Raw genomic sequence first — 14,416 nt, forward strand, 5'->3', positions numbered from 1 at the left:
GCCACTGCCCACAGTCGTTACCCTGATGACTCACCAGCATGACCTTCTCAACTGATTCATGACTGATTCTCAGAGGAGATGCAAACAAAGCGGCTAAATGTCTTCAACATGAAGTTCCCTGTGCTTGGAACCTCTAGGATGTTCTCAGGAGAGGGCTGTCTAAGTCCCTGGCCCTCGGAATCCCCTACAGCCAAGCCCGCACCCATTGGTGCAGTCACCCAAGGCCTCTATTCCACATGATGCTGATAATCTGTTGAGATATGAAACTGCATTCAATTTCAGGTACCTTGGTAACCAGACTGAGAACTCTGGGGTCTTCTCAGGGTTGGGGCTGTCACCCACATCCCTATCACCTGATCACGCCCTCTGCAACGTAAACTCATTTTTCAGACCATGGATTCTTGAATTCTCTAGACCTCACGGCCTCATATGCACCCTTCTGATCCTTTGAAATTCCTCAGTTATAAGATTCCAGTAATAGCACAGCCAATTAGATGGGAGAGTGAGAAACCAACTAAGCTCAACTACAAAAACAAAATTACAGAATCCTTCCCCTGCAAGAAAGAGCTTAGTGAATCCAGGACAAGAACTTAACAGCCCCGTGGTGAGATCTAACAATTTTCACATAAAAATTACTGTTTAACTTATTGATTTCTATATTGGAATGTTGTAATCTAATCAATTTCAACTCTGAATTATATCAACAGCTCCTACTTTGTCTATATTATTTTTTAAATGTTTGTTCTTCTAAAATTTGTTCTGAGATAGTTTTCTTTTTTTATGAAAGAAGACCTCTAGTTTGGAGTTAATATTTTTTAAACTAAATAAAAATGAGTCAGTTGTCTAAATGTAATAGGAATCTATAGGAAAAATGGGAGGATACTTGCCTTCTGGAAGATAATAAAGGCCTACCGTAATCAAGTTTACCATTGGGATTTAAAATTAAAAACAAACAAAAAACTCCATGTGAAAATCCCTATCTCTCTATGACTTTGTAGCATTAATATCACTTAGTAAGTAGCATATCTTATTACATATACACAAATGCATTTTATCCCATACATGATTTTATTCACATTGAATTTTCTTATGAAACAGAGAGAGGTAAAACTTAATTGCAAGTTACAGCGCTCGAGTAATTAATTTATTAAAGATGTCTTGAGGTTTCTAGGAATGCTTGCCCAGTTATGTGTCCATTTTCCAAAGTCTGGGATAATTCCATTACTACGAAATATTTCTTTCATGGTGTTTCTCTAAAGAAAAGGTATTTTAAAACACAATTAATTCTCTAATTCTTAAACTTTAAATATTATAATACACAATACATTAATAACGACTTTAAAACAATATAGTTTGGTACTATCATAAAAATAACAGTAAGTGAATTACTTTAAAATATTGAAGTAACATAAAACACTGGTAAAGGGTTTTTGGCACTCTGTTTATGGTGCTCTACTGAAGTTTTATACCAGAAAAATAATATTTAATATTTATACTTACACTACAGTAATCATGTTAAGCTACTACAAATAAAATTAAAAATAAATTAAAATTAAACAATAGCATGAATACATATAAAACAAATTGGAAATCAAATAAAAATTAAAGAAATATTTTAAGCATAGAATTTTTACCCCAGCAAAATTTATAGAAATATAATTAACATGCAATTTATTAAATAAAATTATTTCAACACTTCTTATCTATGCAATATTTATCAATAAGTCTATTTTTGTATTCTTCCTGAAGGGCTTAAGGAGAAAATATGAGCTTGAACTTATAAAAATAGGCATTCTTATAAAAATTTTTATCTATTCATCAAGCTAAAGACTTCTATCTAGTTATCAGATAATTTTATCCATTTAGAAAGGTTTATATGGCAAAATAGAGCAGAGATGTAATGACTTTTGTCAATAATAATTGAGAAATTTAAAGCTCTTAATCTTTACTCACACATAGATTGTAATAATATTAATCTAAATTGTAATAATATTAATCTAAATCTAAATTAATCTAAATTGTAATAATATTAATCTAAATTGAGCTAAAAATCTACATTTTGGCTCAGATCCTTGGGGTATGTAATGCTTTATTTGTAGTGGTCCTTTGGCTAATACATAACTGAATGAGCACTTTTGTGGCATTGTAACCAACCAATGTGGGGTTTCTGTGTCACAGCTCCAGGGTTAGAGTGTGATGAGACACACATCTTTGAGGATGTGACCATTGGTAATTATGCAATTTCCTGGAAGCAATTAAAAAAAATTAAGCCCTTCATTTTGTAAGAGAAAACAATTACAAATTTTTCATTAGATTTTTTTTGTGTGTAAAAAATTAATCATCCTTTTATTTTTCTAAATAAGCTAATCGGAGACTGGAGCAATCGCACAGCGGTAGGGCATTTGCCTTGCGCGCAGCCAGCCCGGCCGAGCCGGGTTTGATTCCCCCACCCCTCTCAGAGATCCCGGCAAGCTACCGAGAGTATCTCACCTGCATGGCAAAGCCTGGCAAGCTCCCCATGATGTATTCAATATGCCAAACACAGTAACAACAAGTCTCACAATGGAGACGTTACTGGGCCCACTCGAGCAAATCAATGAACAATGGGAGGACAGTGACAGTGACAAATAAGCTAACCACCAATATGTTACTCTTTGGACTTAAGGCAAAATGGATTTTTTAGACATCACTTCCACTAATTCATAATAAGTGTAAATATCATCAGTCTACAATAATCAAAGTCATGATGAGGGCATCTAGTTTTATAGAACAGGCACTAATGGCACATTATGTTCAGATCATTGAGCCCTTATCCTGACTGATTTCAACACTTGGGAGTCACCATTACCCATGTTCACCCTCTCCAAGGACACAGCAGCACAATTTTTCTTTCTGAAGTGTCACACTTCAGAGGGAGCTTATACAGGTCCTCTTAGGGAATCATACAATTCAAATTGCGTGGAAATTTCAAGAAGTTCCTCAGAGATACTTCTGTTCTTACAGTGTCACCAAACAAACTTAATCACTTAATCACTTAACTTCCCGTTAGTCGTCGATTTGCTCGAGCGGGCACCAGTAACGTCTCCATTTGTCCCTGTCGCGTGCTAGTGTAGCCCAATGGCATCTGTTTGCTCCGGGAACATGAAGGGCCTCAAACCGATCGTTCATGATCTTGACAAAGAAGTCTGACTATCTGGTAGGTGGGTGGCCACGAGGTCTCTTGACATCCCATGGAATCCAATCAGTAACAGCTCTAGTCCATCGGTCGTCTTTAAATCTCATTACGTGACCAGCCCATCTGATTTTCGACACCTTGGCAAATGAGACAGCGTCCCTGAGCCTTGATCGTCAACGGATGTCAGAACTCCGGATTCGTTCTCTCATTTGAGTGAAACATGATATTCCAAGCATAGCTCTTTCTATTCTTCTTTGGGAGACCTGAATAGCATTCTCATGGTGTTTGCATAAGGCCCAGGTCTCTGAGGCATATGTTAATGCAGGAAGAACAGTGGAATCAAAGAGATGTGCCCGGAGCCAGAGGTTCTTCGTCCTCTTAGCTATTTCTTCGACTTTCTTGAAGGCATTCCAAACCGCTCTCTTCCTCCTGCGCAGCTCGGGTGCCAGGTCAATTGTCCTGTTGACCTCTCGACCTAGGTACACATAGCTGTTGCATTCGGAGATGGTCGTTCAATTGAGAGCGAATGGGGCGTCAGGAACGAGGCTGTTTCTCATAAACATTGTCTTCGTAAGATTCAGCTGTAGTCCTACCTTTCCACACTCACGGTCAAAGTCGGCCAGCATTTGTGCCGCTTGGCTGATGTTTGGTGTTATTAAAACAATGTCATCAGCAAAGCGGAGGTGGTGTAGTTGCTGACCATCTATCTTCACTCCCATTCCTTCCCATTCCAGTCATCACATGATGTTCTCGAGGGTGGCACTGAAGAGTTTCGGTGAAATGGTATCACCCTGCCGAACCCCTCTCTTGACATCAACGATCACTTCTTTGTAGAATGGTGAGATCTTGGTAGTGAATCCGCAATACAGCTCACAGAGGATATTGATGTATTGGGCTTGAATGCCCTGATTGGCTAGGGCTTCAATGACAGCTTCCATCTCAACAGAATCAAAGGCCTTCGTTAAATCAATGAACGTAAAACAGAGCGGCATCTTGAACTCCCGAGAAACCTCAATGCATTTGGTTATTGTGTGGATATGGTCGAAGGTGCTGAATCCTTTGCAGAACCCGGCTTGCTCACATGGTTGTCCTTCATCTAGTGTTCTGCCAATCCTATGTAGGATGACTCGAGTGAACAACTTGTAGATGACAGACACTAGGCAGATCGGGCGATAGTTGCCAATGTCATGGATGTTTCCCTTCTTGAACAGTAGTACGGTCCTGCTGGTTTTCCATTGGGACGGAACCTTGCATTCAGACAGGTAGCGAGTGAAGAGCCGAGCCAATGAATTGATGAGTACTGACGGCAGGTTCTTCAGGTGTTCAGGTCTGACCTTGTCTGGGCTGGGTGCTGTTTGTTTCTTTACCGACGAAATGGCGTGTCAGATTTCGAAAGGGAGAATGTTGGGAATGACATACCCATCCTGTGGAATTTGGTATGTCGGCAAGTGGACATGGCTATCGAAGAGATTTGAGTAGAAGTCATGGATAATCTTCTCCATTGCCATTCTGGAGGATGTGATGGATCCTACTTCCACTACTTCCACTACCCAGTCGTCGCCACACTCCAGGACGCTTTCCGGACCCGCGTGGCCGCAAGCGGCCGCGCGACACATCATAAAGCACTAAATACCCATCTTCCGGAATTGTCGTACCATATTTGATAGGGTTCAAATATGGTAACACCTACAAGGGTGATTAGAGGTCGCCCCAAAAGCCTCTATCCTTCTCAGAAAGACTGGCAAGCTACCGAGAGTATTCCGCCCGCACGGAAGAGCCTGGCAAGCTATCCGCTGTGTATTCGATATGCCAAAACCAGTAACTACAACTGGTCCCATTCACCTGACCCTGACGGCTTCACCGACATGGCAGCACTGAGAATGATGAGAAACGAGAGGCCGACAAAATCTCAAGGCCGACCTAGGCTGCCACAACGAAGGAAGACAAAAATGATCGTCTGTACTTTCAATGCACGTACGCCAGCATCAGATGCATCCATCGAGGATCTGATGGTACAAGCGCGAATGATCAAGTACCACATCATTGGTCTGACCGAGACAAGAAGGCACAAATCTCACCATGCCGTTTTCGACACTGGAGAAGAATTGTTCCTTGGAACATGCGATAAAAGAGGTGTTGGAAGCGTCGGTGTCCTTGTCAACAAAAACTTGGCCAAGAGCATTGATTCATTCGAATGCCTAACAACCCGAATCGGATGTTTACATTTGAATAGATGTGGCTCACTGCCTGCAGTTTCTATCTTCGTTGTCTACGCACCAACATCTCATTATGATGAAAGAGAAATCGAGAAGTTCTACATGGATCTAGAGAAGTTCTATAAAGAAGACCACACCTTCTACAAGATCATTGTGGGTGATTTTAATGCCAAGATAGGACCGAGAAGATCAGCTGAAGAACTTCACATCGGGACCCATGGCCTAGAATGGAACGAACAGGGTGAGAGACTGTCTGAGTTCATCATGTTGACCAAGACCATTCATGGTAACTCACAGTTCCAGAAGGCAGAATCTAAACGATGGACATGGGAGTCTCCCGGTGGACGATTCCACAACGAAATAGACCACATCATATTCAATCGACGGTTTTGCCTGACTGATGTCGCTGTTGTCCCAAAATTTTGAACGGGATCAGACCACCGTCTCCTTCATGCAAAATTCTACTTCACAGAGCGGGGAGAAAGAACTGCAAAGTTCAAAAAGAGAACTCCCAGAATGACCACCAACTGGGAACTCTTTGGTACTATTGCGGCAACATGGGAAGATGCCATTGTTGACAACATTGACGAGGAATACGATCGACTGGTTCAGCACCTCCATGAATGTGCGAGGAACGCCAAGAGAAAGATAGCCACAAAAAGTCGCCTATCTTCGAAAACTCTTGAACTAATTCACCAGCGTGGTTTGGCGCATGCCTCAGGCAACCGCAAGCTAACGTCCGAGCTTGCAAAGCAGTGCAGAGATGCGATCAAGGAAGACCTCAAAGAGAGAAGAGCAGAAGTACTGGTAGATGCGGCAGAAGCCGGGAAAAGCATTCGTAAGGCCCACCTGTCCTTCGCCAACTATAAGATCAAGATGACTGCCCTCTGACATCCTGATGGATCCATCACCAAACAAACAAAATTCATTTTATATACACACATATATTTATATAGCACAGCGAGTAGGGCATTTGCCTTGCACGTGGCTGACATGGTCAACCCAAGTTCGTTTCCTCCACCGCTCTTGGAGAGCCAGGCAAGCTACCAAGAGTATCCTGCCTGCACAGCAAAGCCTGACAAGCTTACGTGATGTATTCGATATGCCAAACACAGTAACAAGTCTCACAATGGAGACATTACTGGGCCTGCTCGAGTAAATCGATGAACAACGGGAGGACAGTGCTTCAGTGCTATGTATACATATATTCTCCAACTCGATCATAAGTGACTTCAGTTAAAGTCAGGACTTGGAGGCATCAGAGAAAAGGCCCAGCATTACAGCTCCAAGAGAACACTCTATGATACACGTTATACAATAGAACATTATACAACATACTGCTGTGTCTTCCCAGGTAAACTGGTCGAGATTGAGAACTCTGGGTCCTTCTTGGGTTGGAGTAGGCCTATTCCCTATTCTGATTGAAGTTCCACCAGCCCCAGGCCATACCTGACACCCTCCAGCTTAGAAACAACTCAGATTCATATCTATTTTTAAAAGAAGGAGTATCTGAATCTCCCCAGATGGGATGGTTCTACATGCTAAAAGCTCTGAGTTTTTCTTGGAATGGAGCCAGTGAAATTCCTCCCACACCCCCACCAAAAATCCAGCAGGCTCCACACCATCACCAATGACATTTTGCCGGCACAGAAACAACCTGTTGTCACAGCTCCAAGAGAAAATGATACTGCTGAATCTTCTCAGGTAGCTAGTCTGGCTGAGAATTCTGGGGACTTCTCCAAACGGGGGTCAGGCAGATCCTCTTTTTATCTGAAGTGCCATCCAGCAACCCACTACTGTACTGACACCCACTGACTTAGAAACAGCCCAGGTCCAGCACTGAACCTCACCAAATTGCCAAGCCAGCAGATTTGTCTCATATCTACAAATCATGGACCCCATGGCTGCATATGCGTTCATGTAACGAACTCCTCAAATTTTCATAATACTCTCAGTCCAGTAGGATCACAACACATTTTATTAGAAATTTGTATAGAATCCCACCAAGCTCAATGATCCTAAACCTTAATGCAGGAGCCCAATAGGTGCTAACTAGCACAGTAGATATTAAGATGATGACTTTAGTACATAATCATGAGGTAAAACAATGATCGCAAATTGGCTCCTATTGGGTCGGAGTGATAACACAGTGGGCAGGAAGTTTGCCTTGCATGAGGCCTACCTGGCTGACTCAGGTTCGATTCCTCCACCCCTCTCAGATAGTCCAGCAAGCTACCGAGAGTATCTGACCTGCACAGCAAACGCCTGGCAAGCTACCTGTAACGTATTGGATATGCCAAACACAGTAACAAGTGTTGCAATGGAGACGTTACTGGGCCTGCTTGAGCAAATCGATGAACAATGGGAGGACAGTGACAGTGACAGTGATCTAAAATCTAATAATTCATTTTGCCTTTGCATTGTAACAGACAACATGAAGTGAATTTCAAGGGGGCAGACTGGATTGGTGATTGAAAAACTGGGTCATTGGAGGAAGGGCACACTGGTGGTGGGATTGGTGAGGGAACAGTTAATGCTTGAAGCAACTATATTATGAATAACTTGATAAATCAAAGAGTTATTATAAATTTGTAAAAGCCAATCCTTGGATGATAGAAAATTTTATATTATTTTTATTCTATTAATTTTCCACCTGTCTGAAATTTTAATTCCCCCAATCATTTCAATTTCAATGGGAAATCATTTCAATGGGAAGCCCCATTGTTATTATTAAAATAAGTGGGAGTACACTGTAGGAGGCTGTGCCCTCGTATCTGGTGGGTGAGTACCAATAAATACACATCTGCTGCTCTGGGACCCCAAACAGTGGTACTGTGGAGAGGCAGTACCTGGCATGCAGTAAGGTTCTAAACATCCAAGGCTCGTTAAATGCTTGGAAAGTAGATATTCCAACACACTGAGCTATACTCTGGTGCATATTTCTATATTTTTGAAATGATCGGTTCTTAGGAACAGTGAAAGTTGAGTTTTATTTATTGTTTTGTTAATTTGATATTTAGGGGGCTACAGCTTATTGAACTTAGATCAATGAAATTCAATTATAGAGAAAGAGGTATTAGAGAAAAATATTTCTCTAAATCGCAGAATTAGAATGTCAAAAATGTATTTCCATATTATATCCCATGATTTTTCTTCTATAATTGTGCTTCTCTAAACAACATACATAGAACATAATATTTATTATTTTACCTTTTTTAAGTGTACAACACAGTGGTATTAAGTACATTTACATGTTGTGTAACCACCATCTTTATCCACTTCCAAAATGTTTCTGTCATACAAAATTGATCCTTTGTGCTTATAAAAGCATAACTGCAATAATTTTTGTGTAAGAATGTCTTGCCCTTTTTAAAATTGCACCACCCACAGCCTACTGCTAAGCATTTCCGTTGATATGTTGAGGTAAAAGATCTGGCTTCAATTGTCATTGGCAGCTCAGCCAACCTTTGAAACCTAGGGAAATTTCCTACCTCTGACAGAACGATTTAGGGACACCAGCAGGAGCTATCTACAAGGAGGGCAGTGAGCAGTTGATTAGAACATCTCAAAGTTCCCATATTCCTATTGTAAATAATCAGAGGGGGATAAAAAAGAGGAGCTGCAGTTACTTTGCTTGGATCTTTTAAAAAAGAGAAACACCCAAAAGGAGAGAGAGAACAGAGGGGAATGCCCTGCCACAGAGGCAAGGTGGGATAGGGGGGGTGGGGGGAGGGATACTGGGATCCGCGGTGGTGGGAAATGGGCACTGGTGGAGGGATGGGTATTTGATCATTGTATAATTGAAACCCAAGCACAAAATTTGTAATGGTACCTCATGGTGTCTCACTAATAAAAATTGAAAAAAAAAAGAGAGAACAGCAACCAACCTAAACAAGCTTATCAATAAGACTTCAGATTGGAGGATATCAGAATTGTGGAGTTAAGGGAGGAAATGTGGGCAAATTGGGCAACTAGAGGTTAAAAAGTTCAAGCTTTCAAACGTCCTGATAATGTGTGTGTGTGTGTGTGTGTGTGTGTGTTTGTGTATGGGAACATGTAGTGAGGAAACTGAAGATGTCAAGTACAACTTGGTGAAGACAGTTAATGAAACTATTGTATGTGTGAAAGTTACTAAGAGAATAGATCTTAATGTGGTTCATTATAAGACAAAATGTGTGGAAGCTATGTGACAGATATTAACTAAATTTATTGTGGTGATTATATCATGGGATGTACAAACATCAGTTCAACACGCTGTTATGACCGATGCAAATATAATTGTATATGTCTGTTGTATCCCAATAAAATAAAGAGCAGGCTATATCAGGGAAAATTTTGAATGAAAACAAAAAAAAAACCAAAAACCATAATTGCCTGCTCAGTTTACCAGCCATCTTCCCATTCAGGGAAATCACTTCCTACCACCCATTTCCATGAATGGATTATAGAATTTTTCTGTATTAAAGACCTCATGCATGTGGTACATTTAACACATAGCCAATATCCATTCTTTTCTGTCTTATCCCACTTAGCACAATGTGTTCAAGATTTATTCATGTTGCAACATGTATTAGAATCTTATTCTCTCACAGTACTTTTCTTTATCTGGAACACATGATTGTGTTTGGCAACAAAGATGAGAAAGGAATTAGAATTAATAGCTTAGCAGACAGTAAATTAAAGGATATCTGTCATTAAATAGATAAACATAGACAAAAGATGCTGATGAACTAAAAGGAAAAACGTGGAAGCTGACATTACAGAGTGTGTATTTCTTGCATTGCACTGGAAAATCAATGTGAAGAATTCCGCACTTCTTTATTTTATTATTTCATGCTGAACAAGAGAGAATATCAGATTTATTTCTTGGCTAAAAAATGGACAAAAAACCTTATAACAGTCTCTGTATTTATCCTCTTCTTCCCAAGTCTTAATATCAGCAGGTTTTTCTCTTAAAATTTAGTCATGTTAATCATGTAATAAGATGTCATTGTTTTAAAACAATGCAATGAGCAATTAGTACAAAGATTGCCAAGTTAAACACAAAGAGTAAAATCTGTCCACATATTCCCACACTTTTAAGCACATATTTCAGTGTGAATTGGCTGTGAGTTTCTGACGACAGAACTTGGCCCATCAGGCAATGATTCTCCAAGGATTCAACTCTCTCCAGAAACTGTATTTATATTTCCCAGATGAGCATGTCTTTTATCAAAAGCAGCAGTTAGGAAAGGGGCAAGTTTGGGATGAGAAAAGTAGCTGAGCTATGACGACTAGTTTCACCCAGGGAATATATGGGAAAGGACAGAAAAGTCAGCTGGTTGATCTGGATTCTCTAAAAAGCATTAAATTCATATAATCAAAGATAGAAAAAAGTATTAAGAATCACATGGCTGATAACATTTTTCTTTAGGAAATTTATGAGTTTACTTACAAACTGTTTTTAATCTTTATAAATACATGTGACAATTATACTAATAGGTTCTTTGTACTGAAGACATATATACACAGGATGAATTTTTAAAATTATAGCTCCAACTAAGTCTCAGTTTATGTATCCAAAAGAAATATAGATTCTTTAGTAGATGTTTGTGACAATCTCATATGACTTTCCTAATTATATAAACTTAATATGAAATTCATCTCATTTGCAAATATTTCTCCCATTTTGTGGTAGTCTTTTATTTTTTTGATGGATTACTTTTTTATGTAGAACATTTTTTAAGTGGATATAATTCTACTCTTATTTTTTATTGCATTCGCTGTCAAATTAAAAATAATTTCCCAGAGCAATGACATAATTCCCTAAATTTTTTACTACAAATATTATGGTTCCAGGTCTTATACTTGGAGTTGTTTATGTGTGAAGTATAAGATAGTGGTTCACTTTTATTGCTTTGCATATGGCTGTCAAGTTTCCAAACAACTTACATTAAAGATACTATTCTTGCTCCACTGTGTATTCTTAGATTCTTTGTTGTAAATTTGACTGTATATGTTGAGTTTTCTTGGGGGAGGGAGTGGTATCTATTTATTCCTTGGATCTATGTGTCTGTTATGATGCCAATAATATGATACCAATAATAACTAGTTTTTATTACTCTCACATTTTAATATGGGTTCACATCAGAAAGAGTTCTTCCTTAATATTGCTTTGGCAGGAACCAGAGCAAAAGCACAATGGGTAGGACATTTGCCTTACATGCGGTCAACCTGGATTTGATCCCTGACATCCCAAATGGTACCCCAAATACTTCTATTAGTTATTCCTGAATGCAGAGACAGGAATAAGACCTGAGCATCAACAGGTGCTGCCTAAAAACAAACAAACAAACAAACAAAAAAGATTGCTTTAGAAGGGCTATAGAAACAGTATAGAAGGTGTAGTGCTTGCCTTGTATGCAGTTAATCAGGGTGTCATCCTCAACACCCATGGGGAGAAATCCCTGAGCTCAGAGCCAAGAGTAACCCCTGAACATTACCAGGCATCCCTTCTGACTGAAAAAAAAATATTAGTTTGGTTACTTTAGTCTACTATGGTGTCGTGTGCATTTAGAATTGTTCTATTTTAATGGAAAAAATAAAAATAATTTAATTCTAAAAATCAAATAATAATTTATATATTCAGAAAAATGTTTCACTTCTCAAAAATATATTCCATTTCAGTCACTAATACTAGTCTGGGACACCTGCTCATTTAATATATTTAGAATATAAAGATATTTGCATGACAAGTGAAATTTCATTTGTTGACATTAATAATTGAGTGTCTGGACAATAGTAACAAGTGATGTTTTTAAAGAAAATTGGTCAGGGAATCTATTCAGTCCAGTACATGCTGTTTTGATCACTATAAACTTAGAATATATTTTCAAGTTAGGTAATAAGATGTATTCCAATTTATTATTTCTCAGTATGATTTTGACCAGTTAGGTTCATAAATATCTGTTTTTTATGACTATAAAAACATAATTATTGATTGTTCAAAATTCTTGAAGAACGTCTTCTGAATTTTGATGAGTACTGCATTTAGTCTGCATAATAATTCAGATAAGATGGTCATTTTGATAATGTTTACTCTTCTAATACATGGGCATGGAATATCTTTTCCATTTTCTACAGATTGATCTTTTTTAATGATTTATAGATCTCAAGATATAGTTATGATGGTGTTACAATCAAGTACCCAAAGATAAATCCACAGATCTATGATCATCTAAATTTTTACAAGAAAGCTGGCTACATGAAGTGAAGAAAAAACATCTTCAACAAATGAAATTGAAACTGCATAATCACATCTAAGAAAATAAAGCTCTATCTATATCTCACATCTACACAAAAGTCAATTAAAAGTATATCAAAGACCTTGAGAACAGAATTGAATCCACAAAGTACAATGATGAACATATAGGCAAAACACTCCAAGATTTGGACCCCAAAATTGGTTTCAATAATCTGATTCCAGAGACAAAAATAAATAAATGGGACTACATCAAATTGAAGAGTTTCTGCATAGCAAAAGAAACATGGAGTAAGCCCCCCAAAAGGAGAAATATTTGCACTCAATTTATCAGATAATGGCTTATTATACAAGACATATAAGTAATATACAACGATCAACAACAACAAAAACCAAAACTACAACCATGTTTAAAAAAGGGGGAGGGGATGGAGAGAGGAAATGAACGGACACTTCTCCAAAAATGACAAATATCCAATAGCACATACAAAAATGCTCATCATCAGGGAAACCCAAATCAAGATGACAATAAGAAATCATCTCACCCCAGTGAGAATGGCACATATCAGAACATATAAACAATCACAGAGAAACAAAATACCTGGGAACAATCTGTGTCAGCAGGATTACAGTGAAAAAAGGAAATCTCATTCACTGCTGGTAATGATGTTGTCTGACTCAACTCTATGGAAAACAGTGTGGATGTTTCTCAGGGAAGTTAGACTAGAGCTGCCATTTCACTCAGCAATTCAATTCCTAGATTCTTCTGGGTATTTATTCCCAAAGTACGAAAACATTAATGCAAAAGGACTTATGTACATCGGTATGTATTGAACCACTAAATACAATAGTTAGGATAGAGAATCAACTTAGGTACCCAATGAAAAAAAAAATATATGGATATTGATACCCAGCACCCCTATGGTTTCCTGAACCTGACAGAAGTGAACTCTGAATTCAGAGCCAGGAGTACCGCCTGGTGTAGGCCCACCCTCAGAATTATCAAATAGTGCTTTTCCATTTTTACAGTAGAGGTTGAATATTAAAGTTCCCACTGGTTTTAACATTATCCTTTTTATGTATAGTCTGTAATTGCAGCTTTTTAAAAATATGTTACAAGAGAAGATATGTATATAGAACATTAAGTTAAAAGTAATTCAGTATATAACCCATGACATAATTATAAGTGATGTACCTCAAGTACCATTAACACAAAACTATGACTGGGAGTTAGGGGCAATCGAAGAATGTCATGTGTGTGCAGTGGCTGTCATGATCTACAGGAAGAATAGGGTTTGAAATTGTTTAAGAGGACTGAGGGAAAGGATAAAAACAGCTCAAATTGAATTTGTGCTGGAAGAGTAAGAAAACAAAACTTAATGAATTTTTTTTGAAAAAAGAAAGCAACCTTGTGGTAAAATTAAATACAAAGAGATGAATAGTTTTGGGGATCAGATCTCCAAAATTATCCTGAGGAAGTTAGGGACCCCTCCCAGCAATTCTAGACCAATAAACAGGAAACCTAGTTCAATGCGAGAGCCTGGGACTGCCACTGCTCAGGACCTGGGGGTATTTGCCGGGGCCAACCTTGCAGCTGGTACTCTGGGAGGCACAGGGAAGGCAGAACATTAATCCCCTGCACTACAGCTCTTCCTAGCATGCCCCCCCCACCGGGTATTCCAACTGTCTCAAAACTGGGAAAAAAAAAAGTAGAATATTCATCCAAAGAGAGGTATATGGTCTACATGCACTATAGTCTCAAATAAATAGATAGTACTTGTGTCA

At 38.7% G+C, this 14,416-nt stretch overlaps 1 protein-coding gene across 1 annotated transcript in view; it reads right to left on the reverse strand.

Annotated features, from left to right (window-relative positions):
* Positions 1-1,139: 1,139 nt before the first annotated feature.
* The window catches only part of CNBD1 (cyclic nucleotide binding domain containing 1), a 400,318-nt gene continuing 387,041 nt past the window's right edge, over positions 1,140-14,416 (reverse strand). Inside the window, exon 13 of the mRNA XM_056112619.1 lies at positions 1,140-1,253. Within this exon, the coding sequence (XP_055968594.1) occupies positions 1,140-1,253 (114 nt within the window). The remainder of the gene's footprint in view (positions 1,254-14,416) is intronic.

This window comes from Sorex fumeus, unplaced genomic scaffold (genome assembly GCF_029834395.1).
Source record: "Sorex fumeus unplaced genomic scaffold, SorFum_2.1 ptg000002l, whole genome shotgun sequence".
Lineage (NCBI taxonomy): Eukaryota > Metazoa > Chordata > Mammalia > Eulipotyphla > Soricidae > Sorex > Sorex fumeus.